The 20,091-nt window shown below is 42.4% G+C and overlaps 1 protein-coding gene across 2 annotated transcripts; it reads left to right on the top strand.

Moving 5' to 3' along the window:
• The first annotated feature begins 573 nt into the window (after positions 1 to 573).
• Positions 574 to 18,248, top strand: LOC114454825 (aryl hydrocarbon receptor-like). 2 transcript variants are annotated; one of them, XM_028435608.1, is made up of 11 exons: positions 574 to 868; positions 5,119 to 5,306; positions 6,979 to 7,043; positions 7,668 to 7,757; positions 10,089 to 10,215; positions 12,751 to 12,884; positions 14,090 to 14,292; positions 14,371 to 14,480; positions 14,824 to 14,965; positions 15,038 to 16,487; positions 16,627 to 18,248. In XM_028435608.1, the coding sequence occupies exons 1-11, from the start codon at positions 828 to 830 to the stop codon at positions 16,753 to 16,755; spliced, it is 2,679 nt and encodes an 892-aa protein (XP_028291409.1). In that variant the 5' UTR covers positions 574 to 827; the 3' UTR covers positions 16,756 to 18,248. The 2 variants fall into 2 exon arrangements, with proteins under 2 accessions (XP_028291409.1, XP_028291410.1); XM_028435609.1 differs by lacking the exon at positions 7,668 to 7,757.
• Positions 18,249 to 20,091: the final 1,843 nt, after the last annotated feature.

The following is a 20,091-nucleotide window of genomic DNA, read 5'->3' as shown; positions in this document are numbered from 1 at the left end:
ATTATTATATTGTTATATTGTTGTTGCTGTTATGATGATGTAATCGTCTGTATTTACTCATTCTTTTATCCAGTCTGTGTTCATGTTTTTATAAACTGTGCAATAATAAGTCAGAGCTGTGTGTGTTCTATCACTGTGACACCAGGGGGCGGCAGAGGACAGTCACTGTTAAAAATGATATATTTAAACGTTAAAAACTAATATGATCTGTAATCATTTACATCATAAATGAAGGCAGGGCTTTTCAACTACTGAGTCGCTGATAAAATAAAGGACGGTGCTTTTATTTTGAAGGGCGTTTATATTCGAGCAGAGCAGCGTGTTGTCTGTATTCTACCAGCAGGGGGCGGGGCTTAGTTATGGCACAGCAAACTTTCTTTGTCACATGTGATTCTGTTTAAGATGAAAACAGAGCTCGTGCATTATTCACTCTAACCCCTGACCCTCATCAGCCTCGGTGCTGCGCACTGATTGGACGCTGAGGCCTGGATGACCGCGTGCCTGCGCACAGTGCGCCCCCTCCCTTTCGGGGTCAGCGAGAGGAATGCGCGCCCTCGCGGGCGCAGGTGATGCGCTGAGCAGCGGGTGCGCGCCTTTGACGCACTGTGGAGGAGAAGCTTGCTCCGCGGCGCAAACTGCGCGTCCTTTCTGTCCGTGCGTGTTCTTCGCCCCCTCCCCCTCAGGACGGACCCCATAAGCCCATCGGGAGCGCGCCCGCAGCGTCGGAGCCGCGCAGGACTCCTCTGCGTCACTTCAGTGTTTTTGGCTCACTGACGAACACCTGCAGCGGTCTGTAGCTGCGCACGGCCGCGCGCACACGCATTGACATGTACGCGGGACGCAAGAGAAGAAAACCCGTCCAGAGGGCGTAAGTACCCGCCGCCCGGGTCTGACCCGGTGCTGTGTGTGTGTGTGTGTAACGGATTATTTGCGGCCTGCTGAAGGCCTTATTCCTGATTCTCTGATTTCCGCTGCAGCTCGTGTCTCTTCTAAAAATATACACTTTTTTATTTTTTATCTTTAATATTTTATTCTTTACGTATTTTGAGTTATTTGTAATTATTCTCGTTGTTTTGCGGCTCTTTCCTCTGACGCCATTTTCAGTGCGTGCGGCCTTGGGATGGTGCGCGGACCGTGTTTTCCTCCTGCATCACATTTACCATATTTACACATTTATCCTCGTGACGCAAACAAAGCGCATTTCAACGACTTTTATTTGCGGCTATTTTCGATTAAAAAACCGTAAACGTCCCGCTGCGCGCGTGCGCGCATACACGAACTCAGAGCGAATCCGCGGCCCGCAGCTTTATTATAAACACACATTGTGCTGCAGGAGGAGAGAAAAGGTTCAGACTAATAACGGCTCACAGATTAAGGGTTATCAAACGGTGGGTCACCGCAGGGGGCCCGGGCCAGGCCGGGGGGACACATCTCCACCCGTGCGTAATGACGCACGGCGACAGGCCGAGAACCAGAAAACTAAGATGGAACAGCAGTTACACGCACACACACGGTATATATATATATACCGTAGATTTACTGTAGATTTCATTTATATATTTTTTGTGTCGCTGCGGAAATTCTGATAAATAATCTCATACAATGAAATAAATTATAAATGATTCAAATTAAATGAAAAGAATAAAAGTAACGTCGATAATAGTCATGATATGTTGATGATAATAGTCATTATTTATTGATTATTTCACATGTTTTTGTTTTTTTATGTGTATATTTTCTCCTTATTTGACTTTATGCATGAATATTATTACCATTGCTAATGATATTATATTACAGCTGTGGCCTGTCAGTAAACTAAAGCTTTAATTTAATGTATATTAATTTATTAAAGAATAGAAATGGACATGTTTTAAAAGGAAAAACAAATGTGTTCAAAGTGTTCAGGCCAAAAGACAAATCTATAAATGAACAACATTATTAATCATACCTTTTATTAAAGGTGCAGGATGAATTATTGCTTTCCTTATTTTCTTCATTTAATCAGTCAGAACGTGTGGCAAAAGAAAACAGTATTTTAGGGTGAATTCATGTTTTTACAGCACAAACAGTGTTTAGTTTATTGTTGATCACAGAGAAAATGATTTGATCAGATCAATAGAAACCACTTTCTCAGTCAGACAAGCCACATGATCAATAAATAATCACATTTAAAGACCATTAATAAACTAACCATCACCATAAGATGAGATATTTCATTCATTTTAAACGTGTAGGATTTTAATTTAACTGCAGAAAACCACATAAATAAATGACAACAGGATTATTTACTGAACAAAAAGAAAAATCACTCAAAGAGAACTAGCAAAACTGCTTTTATTTTGAAGAGAAATCCTTCATTCGTACAGAGCGGTTCCTGATCTGTTTCTAGATTATTGATCCATAACAAAAGTATTTTATATGCTCTGTTAATTCTTCACCTAATTTTAAAATCAAACTTAGTTTAAGGCCCTGTTTAACCGACTTTTTTGCTTTTGTTTCCAAAAAGTTCTGCATTTTCTGCAAAAAAAAAATAAAGCAACCCTTGGGTCAGGACCAGACACTAGGGGAGGGTCCTCAGACGTCTTAAATAAACTCAGATTATTTTTTTGATCAATTTGGGCCCATTTTTGCTTATTTTTACGCTTTTTCAACAACTTCACCAAACTCACCATATTTAAAATTTTCAACCTATTTTCATCACTTTTTCTTGCCATATTTTTGCTCCTTTTAATGTATTTTTGCTACATTACTCATTCTGACACTTCTATATCACATTTTATGACTTTTCTACACATTTTTCCACTTTCCAGACATGTTGATCACTTATAAACCATTTCTACCACTTTTACACCTAATGTCACATATGTTGACTATTATTGTCACTTTTTACCTCTTGATTTTACCTATTGAACTACATTCACTATTTGTCATGTCCGTTATTTGCCAGTTTAAACTAAGTATTGCAATATTAACACTTTGAACCCTTTTCACCCCTTTTTCTGACTGTTTTTATCCACTCTAATTTACAACTTTTAACCACTTTCTGTGGTTTTTAAAATCCCATTTCATCACCTTTTCACCATTTTTGGTCACTTTGAACCGATGTAACCCTTTTATCCCATACAGTTTGGGTCCCCAGTCACTGCAACCTTTATTTTAGGGGTAGTGGACTGAGGTTGAGAACCACTAGCTAAAGGTTTTATTCACACTCCCGTCAGTTTCATATTCCCTCACGTTTTAGTCTTGTTTATTGTTTGGTTTTGTGCATTTGTTATTTTGTGTCTCGTTGTTGTTTGGTCTGTAACCTTTACTGTACAAGGAACCATTGAACCTCATCTCACCTGGATTAAAGTCCTCCTGGAGCCATAAATACCTTCTCTATGGAGACAATACAGTGTATTACATTATATACAGTTATAATTATATAGAATGATGTTTGATTTCATTTGATTTATTTTGATCATGTAAATGGAAACTTAAAACAGTTAAAATAAAATAATATTACTAATACTATTACTATTATTTCACCATACGATGAAAGAGAAGCTGAGAACAAAGAAAGAGTGTCGGGTAAAAAACTCATGGATCAAAAAAGAAATCATGAGAGAAACTAGTTCCAGATTAAAATCAGATCTAGAACTGGTCATACACACATTTATATCATCACACATTAATATGTTTTAATAAGTCGACCCTAAACAGACTCCAGATCGTACAGACGCTGCTGTCAGACTTTTAACTGGTGCTTCTAGAACATCCCACATTACCACCATTCTTTCTACTCTGCACTGGTTCTAGTGAAGTTTAGAATAAACTATAAATATTAGTTATTACATTACATGAGCGTTACATGGTCAGACCCCTCAATATATCTCAGACTTGTTGTACCCCTACACTTCAGGGTGAAGTCTTCAGTCTTCAGACCAGGGTCTCCTAAAGACCCTAGAACTAAATGTAAAACCAGAGGAGACCTGGTGTTCCAGACTCCAGTCTCTCAAGGAGATCAACTGTGTGGTTACTTTAAAAACTGTTGAAGACTTTACAGAAAAGCTTTTAGTTACTGGATTTGAAATGTTTTTATCCATGTTTTGTTATTCTATGATGATGTTACACTTTTTACCACAACTCTGTTCAGCACTTTGTGATTTTATCTGCAAAAAAACGCTTTATAAAAAAATGACTTACTTACTAGGTTTGTTTAGAAACAGGACTATAAAACCATGACTCAGCATCACTGCTGCTAACTCTGCTAATGTTCACTACTCACAATTTTTCATATATATATTTTTTATTGTTTTCCACAAACCACAACTAGAGTGGTGTGAATACATGTTTTTTACCTTATTGTTCTCTTCACAGAGTTCCTCATTGATTCATTTACAGTATGTGTTCAAATCAAAAGATTTCTCTGGAGGAAGACCCCCCCAAACCCCCCCACCATGGATTCATTTTAACACCTTTTTCATACCTTTAGTGTTTGCATGTCTGATAAATGTATGAATCAATAATTAGGATAATAATAAATGAAATCTCTTCATTTCGTTGGGTTAAGAGTGTTGGTGGTATACCAGGGGTCTCAAACTCATTTTAGTTCAGGAACTAAATACGGAGCAGTTTGATCTTTAGTGGGCCACAGATTTTATGCTATAAAATGAGTCATTTCTACGTTATTATTCCTTAGTTTACACTTCTACGTATACATGAAGTACTAAATATGTACGAAACCGACAATATCCAATCAATAGGTGACAGATATCGTTCCCAATAGGATCTACACTTTACATTTACAAGATTTTGTGAACAATTTCTATTTAATTAAAGGAAATATTATGTATTAATTTCAGGAAAATTTAAGGATTTTGTAAGAATTTTGAGTTTTTTCAACAGTCTGACATTAAAAATGACTGAAATCATGTGATATAAGCGCTGGGAAAAAAGTGAGAACCTGTAAATATTTCTGAGTTTCATTTACACAATGATTCATGTTTTTTCTGTCATCTTTATTTTCTCATGCGGGCCAAATTAGATGCTCTAAAGGGCCGTATTTGGGCCCTGGGCCATGAGTTTGACAGCTGCTCTGTGTGATGTGAGGTCAAACACTGACTCCTCCTCCTTCAGGGCAAAGCCACCTCCCACTGATGGCGCTAAGTCCAACCCGTCCAAGCGTCACCGAGACCGTCTGAACGGCGAGCTGGAGCGCCTGGCCGGCCTCCTGCCCTTCCCCCAGGACGTCACGTCCAGCCTGGACAAGCTGTCAATCCTCCGCCTCAGCGTCAGCTTCCTTAGAGCCAAGAACTTCTTCTCAGGTTGGTGGCTCCGCCCACTCACATGGTCACATGGTCACATGGTCAAAGACTAGTCCCTGAGAACTAGATCTACATGACTGAGCAGGATTAGAACTGCTTAGTCATTCTCAGTCCCTCCATCAACCAACCTGTGACATCACTTCCTGTGCTCCATCCTTCACTTTAAGAGTCTCGGGTCGATGTAACAGGCCTGTTCTCCTCTAAGGCTAGGATTCTAAATCTTAGGGTCAGGACCCCATTTTGGGTAACAAGACACTGGGAGGAGGTCCCCAGATGCCTTCAAGAAACTAAGAATATTTTCTAAACAATTTGAGCCCATTTTTGCTTATTTTTTGTCTTTTTCTACAACTTTACCAACTTTTCATCACTTTTTCTTTCCATATTTTTTCTTTTTTTAATGTATTTTTGCTACATTTCTCCCATTTCTGACACTTCTACATCACATTTTAATGACTTTTCTACACATTTTTCCACTTTCCAGACATGTTATAAACCTTTTCTACCACTTTTACACCTAATGTCACATATGTTGATTCATTATTGTCACTTTTAACCTCTTTTCATCAGATTTCATCATTATTTTTGATAATTTAACCACATGTCATGTCCATTGTTTGTCAGTTTAAACTAATTGTTCCAATATTGACACTTTGAACCTTTTTCTGTCTGTTTTTATCCACTCTAATTTACAACTTTTAACTAATTTCTGTGGTTTTTTAAATATCATTTCACCTCCTTTTCCACCATTTTTGGTCACTTTGAACCATTTTATTAGTGATTAAAACCATGATTTCCATCTTTAAGATGACTATAATAATAATAATAAACGTTCCTGGATAACAGTGGATATTATTCAGATGAATAAATAAATGTGGTTATCACAGATTCATAGAACAATGGACCATCATTTTACTGACTTTATGGATGGACCCCAAAAATCTCTCCTTTATTCCCCCTTATAGATGGTCCTGTCTCCACATGACTGTTCTTCAATGTTCATGTCTGTGTTCAACCACCTTCAGCTACAGTGGGGGTCCCTGCTCTCTGGGACCTTTATTTTGGAGGGTCCCTGCTCTATGGGACCTTTATTTTGGAGGGTCCCTGCTCTATGGGACCTTTATTTTGGAGGGTCCCTGCTCTATGGGACCTTTATTTTGGAGGGTCCCTGCTCTATGGGACCTATATTTTGAAAAGGTTGAGAACCACTGATCTAAGGAATGCAGGTCACCTAAGCCCCGCCCCTTCACCATGTGACCATGGGAGACAGACGGTCTGTGCAGCGGCTCCGCCTCCTGGCTGACGCCTGTGTGGAGTTTGCATGTTCTCTCGCTCCTTGGTGTTGGATATGATTGGTCCAGTGTTGTGGAGCAGATAGTATGATGTCACAGTCGATGACCTCATTAGGACGGGAAACAAAAGGGAGGACACCCTGAGAGGTCAAAGGTCACTACAGGTCACAGACGCCATTATGAGAGGGGTCAAAGGTCATGGCTGCTCTCTTTCTCATGACATCAGTGGTTCAGCAGCAACACACGGTCACTGACCTTCAAAATAAGAGATCATTATATCCCTGCTCACTCAAACCACTAACTGCTGTGATGTTTGTCCCACAAAACACGTTTGATCCACTGAAATAAAGTGTGTGTGTGTGTGTGTGTGTGTGTGTGTGTAGTTGCCCTGAACTACGGGGACAGAGCAGCAGACTCAAAGATCCCTGAGGGAGAGCTCCTCCTACAGGTCAGTAGTGACTTTGACCATTAACGTGTGTGCTAGCTTGTGTGCTAACGTGTGTGCTAATGTGTATGCTAGCGTTTCTGCTAACATGTGTACTAACCTGTGTGCTAGCATGTGTGCTAGTGTGTGTGCTAACATGTGTGCTAACATGTGTGCCAGCGTATGTACTAATGTTTGTGCTAACATGTGTGCTAGCATGTATGCTAGCGTGTGTGCTAATGTATGTGCTAGCGTGTCTGCTAACGTGTGTGCTAGCGTGTCTGCTAACATGTGTGCTAAGATGTGTGCTAGCATATATGTTAGCATGTATGCTAGCGTGTGTACTAACGTGTGTTAATGTGTGTGCTAACGTGTGTGCTAGCTTGCATGCGAGCGCGTGTGCTAGTTTGTGTGCTAAAGTGTGTGCTAACGTGTGTGCTAGCTTGTGTGCGAGCATGTGTGCTAGCATGTGTTCTACAGTGTGTGCTAATATGTGTGCTGATGTGTGTGCTAACATGAGTGCTAGTGTGTGTGTTAGCATTTGTGCTTGCATGTGTGCTAGCGTGTGTGCTAATGTGTGTGCTGCCATGTGCGCTAGTATGTGCTAACCTGTGTGCTCGCATGTATGCTAACGTGTGTGCTCTCCAGGCTCTGAACGGCTTTGTCATCGTGCTAACGGCTAATGGCACCATTTTCTACTCGTCACATTCCATCCAGGACTACCTGGGCTTCAACCAGGTACCACAGTTAGCTTTAGCATTAGCTGCAATTTGGTTCTCTTCAGTTAACTGTGTTTGATAGCATTAGCATTAACTCATTCAAAGGAATTAATGATCTGATACGTTCTGGTGGAAAAATTTATTTTTTTAATATGACTTTGTCCTGTTTTAACGTTGATTTCTACCTTCAGAATGATGTCATCACCTCCATACCAGCAGCTCTCCCTGCACTGTGTCCTCCTAATGCTATAACCTAATCAATATTTCATATCATTGATCTGGGGACATGTCTCATGTTGTAGGTGTTTATCACAGATGTTGATGATGACAGAGGCTCCCACTTAAAACACTGTGGCCCAAGGCAGTGCTACCTTTACCTCAGCTCTCCTTGTCTGCAACAGAAAGATCATCATGTAAAAAACATTCAAATATCAAGTCATTTTTCATTGAATCAATGTCTATAGAAATACACTATTACATACAATAATAATCATAAGAACAGTTCAAATGAACATTAGATTATGTATTTATGATGATATAACCTACAAGTGTAATTCAGCTACTAACAGTGATCATAACACTGGTTGTAGCTGAATAAGAGTTTTAATTAATTTAAGTTAATGTCTAACATAGACATACACATGTAGGAGTGGGTGATATGGAAAAAAATCATATCCTAATTTATTCTTTGTAAAATCACAATTACATCATGATTTTTTTCATTCAAATCATTTAGACTATTTTAAAGTTATTCACCAATAAAACAAACCAATTCACTTACTTCAAATTATCGTCCTAAATGGAAAAAAGGAATAAAAGATCATTTAAAACATTTTCAAATATTTTTTTAAAAATTGTATGTAAATTTATCAAACTAGTTCTAAGTATAATTAACATCAAACTAAAGGTCTGACATGTTCTTATAGTCACACAGTCTTTTTACATTGTTTAACTAAAGTAGTGTAGCATTAGCATTAGCATCACATGCTACATAACAAAGCATCATATCAGTCTAGTGATTTCTATTAGTTATTGAGGTAACACACTCATATTAATAAAATCATACTTTAATCAGTGTTTGAACGCCTCATTTCACACAGTTTAGACAATCATATTGTTTACAAGATAAAACGTTACTGCTTTGGTTACATTAGGCCTGGGTGATATGGACCAATATTCATATCTATATATTTTTACTCTAAATGACAATAGGTGATATAAACCATTTATTTTTTATCAATAGTTTTACAATAAAAACAATAATAGGTCAAAGTCAGTGGAGCCACAAAGACCCTTTTATTAATCACTAGCAGCACAATAACTACATTTGGACTTTCCTTCATTAAGGCTGAAATGTGATTAAATGATGTAGTGATGATTTTTTCAGGGCAGCTCTGAGTTGTTGAAAGTAGTTTTTAAAGTAAATCACATTCAGGACACTGTCTCTTTAAGAATGTGTAAACAGCCCCGTTAGCTGCAGCAGCAGCAGAGTTAGTTAGAGAAACACATGCAGTGTTTCCTCAAACATCTCTCAGTGTTTAACAGACAGACAGACATCTGCACTGAGCCTCTGACAGACAGTCACTGACACAACTGACTGTGTGTGTCTGTGTACTGGGGGGGAGGGGTTAGTTTTTTAGACAAGTAAACTAACACTATAACACACACACAAATATAAACAGTGAACATAATTAGGTAGTTACATACCATCTCAGAAGGCGTCTGTTCTCTAGAAACACTTTCTTTCTGAAAACATGATGACTAGTCAGTGCGTGTTGTGTGAGGTGTCTGAGACTGCTCGTCAAGACCCGCCTTACGTTGCTTCTGATTGGTTTATTATTGTGTGATGCCTGCTGTGGTTGGTTAGATTTAGGCACAAGGAGACATGGATTGGTCTGGGATTGGTTTTCTCAGTCAGTCAATCAGAGTTACTGGAGCTACGGCAAGTCATGAGGATCAAAGTTCATTATCATGAAATAAATAGAGTATTAAATGGAGAAACATCAGCGTGAGAAATATCAAGTGTAGCGTGTGATGAGAGAATGCGTCAAATTGCGTGACTGTCACACTCAAAGTGTGAGGCTTGGCAGCTCTGCTCTTGTTTATTCCTATGGTGACTATGTTAGCATTAGCATGCTATCTTAAGCTGTTCATTCTCCTGTTTTTTTTCTGTGATGACTATGTTAGCATTAGCATGCTATCAGAAGCTGTTCATTCTCCTGATCATTACTGTGGGGGTTATGTTAGCATTAGCGTACTATCTGTAGCTCTTCATTCTGCTGTTTATTCCTCTGGTGGCTTTGTTTGCGTTAGCATGCTATGTGACGTATGAATGCTAACTGTGCTACAGACGGATGTGCTCCATCAGAGCATCTATGAGCTGGTTCACACTGAGGACCAGCAGGAGCTCAGCAGGAACCTTCACTGGGCCCTGAATCCTCCTCAGACCACCTCACGCCCTCCGGACTCCCCACATGGTGAGGCTTCACACCGCTGACCTCTGACCTCTGACACAGGCCAGCACCCAAACCAGGTTCTGAGAGGAAGAAGATCCAGTTCAATCAGTCTAAACCAGTCTGAAGTCTAGAGCAGTGGTTCCCAAACGGTGTGCCGCGGAACACTAGTGTCCCGTGAGAGAAGTCCATGTGTGCCGTGGGATTTTGTGACAACCATACTGTTGCGGCGATCTGCCTGAATCCTCCAAGAGTGGGGTCAGCGGTGACACCTTGCGCCGGTCAAGCATTAACCAAGCTTTAATGCTCGGTGCATGTGCTGCTCCAAGTGCATGCCGTGTCATGGTCTGAGTTTACCTTGTGCTGAGATCGATTATGATCATGCGCAGTACCGGAAAATGAATTTATGCTACATACGCTTAGCTTTTTTCTACTTCCGCTGCGCTGAGATTAAAAATTTCAAAGCTAAGGTTCAAAGCTAATGTTATTTGACGAGTGCTGAATGACTCCTTTTCTTGGGGAAACTGCTCAATATACGAGGCAGGAGAAATATGTTTTATAATATATTCTATGCAGTTTTTTTATTATTACATGTATTGAGTTTGTATTAAAAACATTTGTTTAATAATTTATTCAATGCACTTTTTTTTTTAACTTGTATTCTGTTTGGATAAAAAGAAAACACATGTTGGAAAAAACAGGATTATAATACAATACATATAATACATATACATATATAATACATTACAGTAAATAACAGTTAACCTAATGTAACTTTATTTTTTTTAATCAGTATAATCCAGCACATGTACATCTCAATACGTAGCAGTCACGTACTGAGATTTTAAGAGAATCTCAGCACGGAGGGAAACTCAGACTGTGACACCAGTGCGCGACTCACCTCAACAGGTGAGCCAATCACATGATGAGAAAGTCACTCTATAAACGACCTCTGGCTGAGAACATCTGAAACGTTCACTAACAATACGTACGAGAACAGGAGTGAAACCAAAGAGCTACTGTTAAAATATCATTTTATAATTCATTTACTGAGTTAATGAAGTTGTTTATATGAGAAGAGGAAATAGTTTAACATTAGCATAAAACCTTGTTTATGTATTTAAGGGATAAAATAAGTTAGTATTTAAAATATAGAACATTTCTCTTTAATAAAATTCAGAGTGAAAATAATTTGTGTATGAAAATAATATAATATAAAAATATTTCTGTTGAGAAATTGTTGAATTAAAATAGAAATATTAATATCTATAATTGATATAAACATAAGGAAAAATGTTTCAGGTTCTAAAAGTAGACATAGTTTTATGTTTGGTTAATGCCTCATTTTACACATTATCACCTGCATTGATTTAATAAATAAAAGTTTAAAGTATACTTTTACTAAATTAAATGTACTGACCTGAAATTGTGTTTATTTGTACCTTATTTGATGAAAAATGATGAACTTATTAGCATTGTGTTTTATGATCAAAGGTTTTTAATTTGGTTTAAGTTCTTTTTTTTTATCACGTGTGGGAATCCATGACGTTATAAACACACTGACACGTACATTATTAATGTAAAATACAACTACACAAACATATTTTCATTTATTACGTCGTATGCACTCATTTCATAATACAGAGACAAACTCTGTCCCTAAAAATTATTCTTTAAAAAAAAAAAAAAAAATTCTTTAGAAGAGAACGCAAAATGTTGCTGTTCCCACGGTTACGCAGGCGGGAATTCTAAGATTGTGACAAATACTGTAGGACAACATTAAAACAGAAACAGTGAGAGGGAAAATGGAGAGCTGTTTTGTACGGTCGCCCGTGATATTGTACATGATATGAGTAATAACACGTGTTATAAAGGATATTTAACACAATAGGTGTGTCTTCAGATTTTGACTTGTCCTTTGGTCTACCATGGGCACTAAAAGTTTGAGAACCACTGGTTTAGTGTAACAGACTCAACAAGGCCAACCTCATCTAAACCTTCCTCAACTCAAACTCCTGAAACATCAAGACAACCATTAATTACATTACACACACACACACACACACACATGAGCATCTTAACATTTCACCTCTTGTAAACAACATCAAGATCACATGGTCGTGATGTGACCTCAGGCTTAGAGTGCGTGTATGTCCCTCTGCTGGTTGGTTGTTAAACTAATGATCTCACTGTTTGATTTGCGTTGTTTTGAATTGATGCAGCCTGCTGGTAAACCTGCTGGTAAACCTGCTGGTAAACCTGCTGGTAAACCTGCTGGTAACCTGCTGGTAAACCTGCTGGTAAACCTGCTGGTAAACCTGCTGGTAAACCTGCTGGTAAACCTGCTGGTAGATCTGCTGGTAGATCTGCTGGTAAACCTGCTGGTAAACCTGCTGGTAGATCTGCTGGTAGATCTGCTGGTAAACCTGCTGGTAAACCTGCTGGTAGATCTGCTGGTAGACCAGGTTGTAGAACTGGTGGTAGACCTAATTCTTAACCTGGTGGTAGACCAGGTGGGTCAATGCTGGTCCCAGCCTGAGACCTTCTTTCTCACTACAGACACTGTGGCCGACAGTAGCTCATCTCTGATGACCTTTGACCCTGAGCAGCTTCCCCCAGAGAACTCTTCCTTCCTGGAGAGAAGCTTCATGTGCCGCTTCCGCTGCCTCCTGGATAACTCCTCTGGATTTCTGGTTAGTCCTCTGCTCTACTGGTTATTCTTTCACTGGTTAGTCCTTAGGCAGAAAGATTAATCGCATTATTATTGTTTTCAGCTAAAAAACTGCACACAAACACATGGCTATTGAAGCAGTTATTGTGATTTTGAGTCAGAAAAGTGTGTGTGCCACTGCAGAAGCAGATCAGTTGTGTGTGTGTGTGTGTGTGTGCGTGCCGTGCGGGGTTCTCCATGGCTTAGCCTTTAGCCTAGCTGCTATTCCTCCGTGGCAGCCACGCTTCTGCCGTCTGTCGCGCCACCTCCGTCTTCTCCAGTGGCGGCGAATGCTGGCATGAAAATCCGCTGCTGTGTGGGCCGCTGGGTCTTCTCGGTTTCCACTCACATCAGCCGCTACCGTGCCTCAGCCCCCGGCAACGTTTAGTTGGAGTAGTGACTTGTGATCATGTATTATCTTACAGCTAAAATGTTGTGAATTAATATGTTAAAACAGGGAAATATCAACATAGTTAGCCGTGTTGTCACGAGCCAATGCAGCAACAGCATCAGAGGAACAGCTCAATAATTCTCCTTTAGCACTATTTTTCATTGTTAAGTTGTTTGATATGCTTGATTTTAATATTTGTATTGTTTAGATAGTTGGTTTAGTGTTTTATTAATATAAAAAAGTTACTTATACAGTATTTTTTTTACTGTTCTGTTTCTACATTAATAGTGTTTTATTTAAAACTATTTATTTTACATTTTTCATTTATTTTGTGTGCCATATTGTTAAAAATGTTCAAAAATAAACAGATTGATGTTCATTATTGGTTAGTCTGTCACTGGTTAGTCCTTCATTGGTTAGTCTGTCACTGGTTAGTCCTCTGCTCTACTGGTTAGTCCTCTGCTCTACTGGTTAGTCCTTCACTGGTTAGTCTGTCACTGGTTAGTCCTCCACTGATTAGTCGTCCACTGGTTAGTCATCCACTGGTTAGTTGTCCACTTGTTAATCGTTCACTGGTTAGTTCTTCACTAGTTAGTCCTTCATTAGTCAAAAACATGAAAACAAACAAATCAAAGGCCATCACTTCCTAGACGTATAAAGTATAGATATGTTCCTGTTTTTGTTATAGACATTTGATGTTTGTTGTAATTATAAAATAATAACAGCTGCGAAACACACGCAGGCGTTCATACTCTTTAACGTCAGATGCTAACTTTCCCCCTCTGCTTGACTTGCAGGCTCTGAACATCCATGGGCGTCTGAAGTTCCTTCACGGTCAGAACCATCATCAGGACAACGGAGGAAAGGTACCATCACAGCTCGCCCTGTTTGCTATAGCCACGCCGCTCCAACCCCCCTCCATCTTGGAGATCAGAACCAAGAACATGATCTTCAGGACCAAACACAAGCTGGACTTCACTCCGCTCGCCTGTGATGCAAAGTAACGACTCGTTGTTTAGCGGTTGGCTAGTCTGGTTAGTAGCTAAAAGCTGCTGACTGACCACTCTGTGTCCCACAGGGGGAAGATCGTCCTGGGATACACCGAGGCCGAGCTCAGGGTCCGGGGATCAGGATATCAGTTCATCCACGCAGCGGACATGTTGTACTGTGCGGAGAACCATGTCCGCAGTGAGTCCTCAGCACCTCCTCTACCTCCTGATCCACTAGGACCTAAAGCCTGATCTAAGCATACTGGACATTGCCAGGGACAAGTTACCTTCATAACCAGGGACTAGTTGCTACTAGTTATGGTGACTAACAAGCTAAAGCTATTGGTTTTACTAGTTATGAAGTGCTAACCTCTGCAGTCTATCAGTTTAGGGCAGAGAACCTGAGAGAGTGGAGACTAATCCTGAATCTTACACATTACTAGACTAAGCACTGGTACTGGTACTGGTCCAAGACTTGGTCCTGGTCCTAGTCATCATTTTTGGTCCAGTCTTTCTCATGGGTCCTGTGCTCTGGTTTTCAGTGATGAAGACGGGGGAAAGCGGTCTGACGGTGTTCAGGCTCCTCACTAAGGAGAACCGCTGGAAGTGGGTCCAGGCCAACGCTCGACTGGTCTACAAGAACGGGAAACCGGACTACATCATTGCGACGCAGAGGCCGCTCCTGTATGACATCAGACTCACATTAGACCGGTCCAGGTCTGGATCTCAGGTGCTAACCATTTTTCTGCTCCTTAGAGATGAAGAAGGAGGTGAACACCTGCGTAAGCGCTCCATGCACCTCCCCTTCACATACGCCACGGGCGAGGCGCTGCTCTACCAGTCCAACCACCCCATCGCCGTCTTCAGCGACAGAGGCCACGAGAAGAATGACAGCAGGTCCAAGAAGAGCCTATCTGAAAGGCTGGAGAGAGCCGGCCTGGACCCGGGCTCCCTGCTGGGCGCGCTCATGAGTCAGGATGAGTCCGTGTACGTCTCTCAACCGGCTATGGAACCTAAGGTGTCTCTGCACAGTGGCTTCTTTGGAGAACAGATGCAGTTCCCCAACCCTGTGGAAGCAGATTCACGCAGGAGCTGGGCGGAGCCAGCTGACCAGGTCCCTGAGCCCGGCAGCAGCTTCGATCCACTGCTAGCTACCCTGGACTCTCTGTCTCTGGAGGGCCAGGACGTGGGGAGCGTGGAGGACAGTGGTTGTTCCAACGGCGAGCTGTTCAGAGCTCTGGAGGGACTCGGGCTGAGCGCTGAGGACCTGGAGCTGCTGCTCCTGGACGAGCGGATGATCCGAGTGGAAATGGACCCTGAACGTGTGCCGACCCTGGACGACCTTCTGACCAACGACGAGATCCTGTCATACATTTACGACTCCATCGATGGAGGTGCAGAGGCCCCAGATCCTAGAGGAGCAGCAGTTCCTAGTTCCACTTCCACCTCAACAGCTTCCATACCCAATGGTGTCAACGTGCAGATGTTTGCCCCCTGTAAGCAGACCCCCATCATCCAGCTGTCTCAGCAGATGCAGCAGCACCTCAGCATGCAGACCGGACCAGCCGCATCCGACTGTTGCCAGCAGCAGGACCACAACGGAGATGGTCTGACCCAGTCGGCTCCTAACAGACAGTGGACAGCTCAGGACATCCTCAGCAGCGCAGGGAGCCACCTGGATCACCTGATTACAGAACAGACCACATTCAGCAGTGAGACCTCAGGGCAACAGATGCTCAGTGTCCAGAACCAGCTACCCCAGCAGGGCCGGGCCAAGCAGAACGGACTCAGCAGCGTTGCTGGCTCAGCTCAGCCAGCTGGGACTTTTCAGTGGCAAGACTTTGACTTCATCACGAGTCCTGGTTCTGGTCTGGATAACGGGCCAAAACCTCACACAGACCCGTCTCTTGAGTTCTGTATGGACTACAGCCTGCCCCCCGTGGACAATGTGGACTACACCAGTGGAGACGGGGGTTTGTTTGGGAGGCCCGGACAGCAGCAGGTATCCTCCTACCAGGGGATGAACCAGAAGCTGTCCCAGGACCAGATCCCAGTCCCAATAGCACAGGTTCTCTCCAGCTTTTCACAATGTCCACCCCCCAGCACGTCTCTGGAGCAGATCATCGGGGTGTCCAAGCCCTGCCGGCAGATGGATCTGTGCTGCATGATTAATCAAGATCTCCCCCTCGAGCCCAACCACAGGAAGGTGAGGTCAGACCCAAACATCTCACCAACACCCTGCAGAGAGACTTAACCCAAAAAGTCCACACTTAATTCTCCTGCTACTCTTTTGCAAACCTCCATCTATTCCGGATCAGACTTGCTCACTTTCTCTTTCGTTGCAGACAAACACCTACCCAGGAGGCTGCCCACTGCCCAATGGGAGCGGGGTGGCATTCCCTGTGGTCCAGACATCTGACCCAGAGGCTTTGCCGAGCCTTCCTGACCCACCGGCCACTGGATTCTACCTCTGACTGTCCACGCTGTCCACGGGAGGAGCCTTACATGAAGGAGTTCTGTGGATGACCTTCTCTCTTAGTGACCCCATGTGGGCTCGGCCTGGATCAGGCCGACACACAGTGTAGCAGGGTTACTCCCGTCATGTGACCATCAGAGTACTTTGTTTACAATGATGCAGTAAAGTAACATAAACGCTGCTGTTGGATACGAGCCGAAGAATCCGACACTTGGACGACGGTCCAGGATCTGGTCCCCACAGTTAGTTGTCACTGGTGGTTTCTGCTACCTGAATGTATGGGAGAGGTGGTGGAACCCGACCAATCAGATGCAGTCCTTTACTTTAAACCAGGAGAGTCCAAACGGTAACATCATGAGCACTGGTTGTTCCTACGTTTTGGTTTAGTGACAGGAAGTAAAAGGTCATTCTGACCATCGTCTTTTAACACCTGAACTCGTCAGTAAGACTGTTCAAGAACAGAAACCAGCACAGGACCCTGAGCCTTGTTCTGGGCTCATTAATGTCCCAAAGGGTCCCTGGTATCCCTGAGGAGGGAGGGAAGAGATTATAACATTATAGACGTTGGACAGGTCATGTCTCCTTTGGTCAAAGATCAGTTTTCCAATAAAAATCTGTAAGAATAACCTGAGCCATAACAAACCAAAAACAAACAATGAACCAGTTCAAAACTACTATTACTACTCTCGCTTAAAACCAGCTGACCTTAAGCCACCTTAAAACCTGAAATCCAACCAGTCCAATCCTGGGTGATCTGCTGCCCTTGTTGGTGTGTTAGTAAAACAGCACCCCTCAGTAAACACATAGAGAACTGCAGTCCTGTACTCCTGGTTTAAACCCTTACCCAGGTGTCGGGATTCTTGGCTGTGTCCCTGAAGGCAGCACGCAGGGTTTGGTTCACTTTCATTCATCTTTATTTTTTTCTGTTATGCTACAAGAATGTACCGATTCAGCATTTTTTTTTCTTTTCTGTTTTCAGCCGTGAGATTAAAAGTAAAGGACGTGTGGGCGTGTCCCGCACTTCACGTTCTGCGTCGTTCCTTCCTGTATCGCTGGAGGAGCTTCCTCCTCAGGTTCTCTTTTCCATGTTTGGACCTTCTCTATTTATTGCTGAGACGCATCAGGAAGGTAAACGTCTGATGTTTGTGCAGTTACTGATTCTACTGGTGCCTCAGAACCTCAGAGGAACACAGCAGGAGGACGGACTGGGAACATTTGATGAGGATTTTACCATTAGAGAAGGACTCCCTTTGTCCTTCCTCTGACATGCTCGTAGCGCCTTGTCCTATTATTTCATCCCAGTCTCACACACACAGAGGGAAGGGGTTCGTTAGTGGTGTGTGTCGCGCAGGTGCTGATTGGGAGGAGCTATTACCTGAGTTCCTACAGGGGGTGCTGTGAATGTCTCTGAATGCTCAAAGAGATTTCCTGTTCATTCAGAAACACGTGGCCCTGTTTCCTTTGGTGTTTTTCTACATCCCCATGTTTGCTATATTTAATAGACGGTGTGTGTTGTGTGTGTGTGTGTGTGTGTGTGTGTGTGTGTGTGTCACTGGTTTGCAGCACTCAGTTGAAGGCCTACCTCCTGGTCTCTAACCTGTACATAGACCTGTCATCACTGAACACGGTGCCAAACTACGGTGCCGCCTGTGTGTGTGTGTGTGTGTGTGAGCACCGTCATACATGTTGTCTTTATAACCGTCTCTGAAATAAACAACTACTGCAGTCACAGTCAAACTGACACAGCCTCAAGCTTTATTAAACACACCAGTGACAAGCGGTTACTGTGGAAACATACTGGGTTACCTTATCAATAGACTAGGTTACCATAGCGACTGACTGGGTTACCGTAGAAACGGACCTGGTTACCATAGGAACAAACTGTGACTGGGTTACCGTAGCAACAGACTAAGTTACTATAGAAACTGACTCAAAGAAAGTTTGTGGTGTCCGTCTAACCAAAGGTGTGCTGAAGGAGTCACGAGGGCCTGTTCCCAGAAGCTGGATTAATAAATCCTGGCTGTGCTCAGGCTGATAGGACAGATACAGGATCAGAGATAAGATTTAATTTAATGATGATTTTTGACAATGAATAAAGTAAATAAATCCACAGTGATCACAGGTGAGTCAGTTTGTTAACCTGTTCTACATCTGAACTCATACAGAGATCGTAGGTTACAGAGTGTAACCATCAGAATCAGAATCAGAAATGTTTTATTTGCCATGTACAGTTTTAAGGACAGTACAAGGAATTTGACTTGGTGGTTGGTGCACAAAACAAACAACAAAAAGAAATAAAAGAAATAAAAACAAAACAACAAAGAACAACCCAGCAGCAATAATAATAATAATAATGATAAATATAAAGGATGAGGGATAAATAAAGGATAGATAGAGAATAAAGGATAAATAGGATAAAAATAAATATATATATACAGTGCAGCAGATATCAAGCTGGTGGAGGTGGTGATTGGGTGGGGGGGGGGGGGGGGGGGGGGGGTTCAGTGGGTGACTTGGGGTGTGTTCATGTGGATGGTGGCAGAGGGAAAGAAGCTGTTTTTGTGTCTGGAGGTTCTGGTCCTGATGGACCGAAACCTCCTACCAGAAGGGAGAGATTGAAACAGTTTATGACCGGGGTGGGAGGGGTCGGCCACAATCTTTCCTGCACGCCTCAAAATCCTGGAGGCGTACAGGTCCTGGAGGGAGGGCAGATTGCAGCCGATGACCTTCTCTGCAGAGTGGATGATACGCTGCAGTCTGGCCTTGTCCTTGGCCGTAGCTGCAGCGTACCAAATGGTGATGGAGGAGCAGAGGATGGACTGGATGATGGAGCTGTAGAAGTTCTCTGAGTGAAGAGACTATCTCTCCACTACATATTTCATATGTATGGGGCTGACCACAGGGTCAGGTGATGTTGTTGATAATTAGCTTTAAGACAATCCACCTGTGAGGTGGCTAATGACAGTATAAGAGCACCTGTGCACCACACTGTCACTGATTAAAAATTTGATGGAGCAGATCCCTGAGCGGCCTCGTGCCTGGAGAGATAGTCTTTTCACTCAGAGGACCATGGTTACACTCTGTAACCTACGTTCTCTATCGTATCGTGACTATCTCTCCACTACATATTTCATATGTATGGGGCTCTGTAAGACACACCACGAGGGGATAGAGCAGCACCCGCCCATAACATGAACTGTGTGTTCAACGAACTATGTACAAAATATACACACCCCCAGGCTAGCAAGCACAGCCGACTGCTGGTCATTGCCGCCTGATGCCAAGGCGCCAGACGCTACCAAGGCTAGCCTTCTTTGCAAGATGCAAAGGCTTG

Source organism: Gouania willdenowi, chromosome 21, assembly GCF_900634775.1.
Source record: "Gouania willdenowi chromosome 21, fGouWil2.1, whole genome shotgun sequence".
NCBI lineage: Eukaryota > Metazoa > Chordata > Actinopteri > Blenniiformes > Gobiesocidae > Gouania > Gouania willdenowi.
Note: the sequence above shows the minus strand (reverse complement) of the source record. Positions and strands in the feature narration are given on the sequence as shown.

Excerpts from the sequence above, each read along its gene's own strand:
- LOC114454825 (XM_028435608.1), top strand. The coding sequence starts at position 828 with ATGTACGCGGGACGCAAGAGAAGAAAACCCGTCCAGAGGGC. Across the intron at positions 869-5,118 it reads AGAAAACCCGTCCAGAGGGC|GGCAAAGCCACCTCCCACTG; the intron begins GTAAGTACCCGC and ends CTCCTCCTTCAG. Across the intron at positions 12,885-14,089 it reads ATAACTCCTCTGGATTTCTG|GCTCTGAACATCCATGGGCG; the intron begins GTTAGTCCTCTG and ends CTTGACTTGCAG.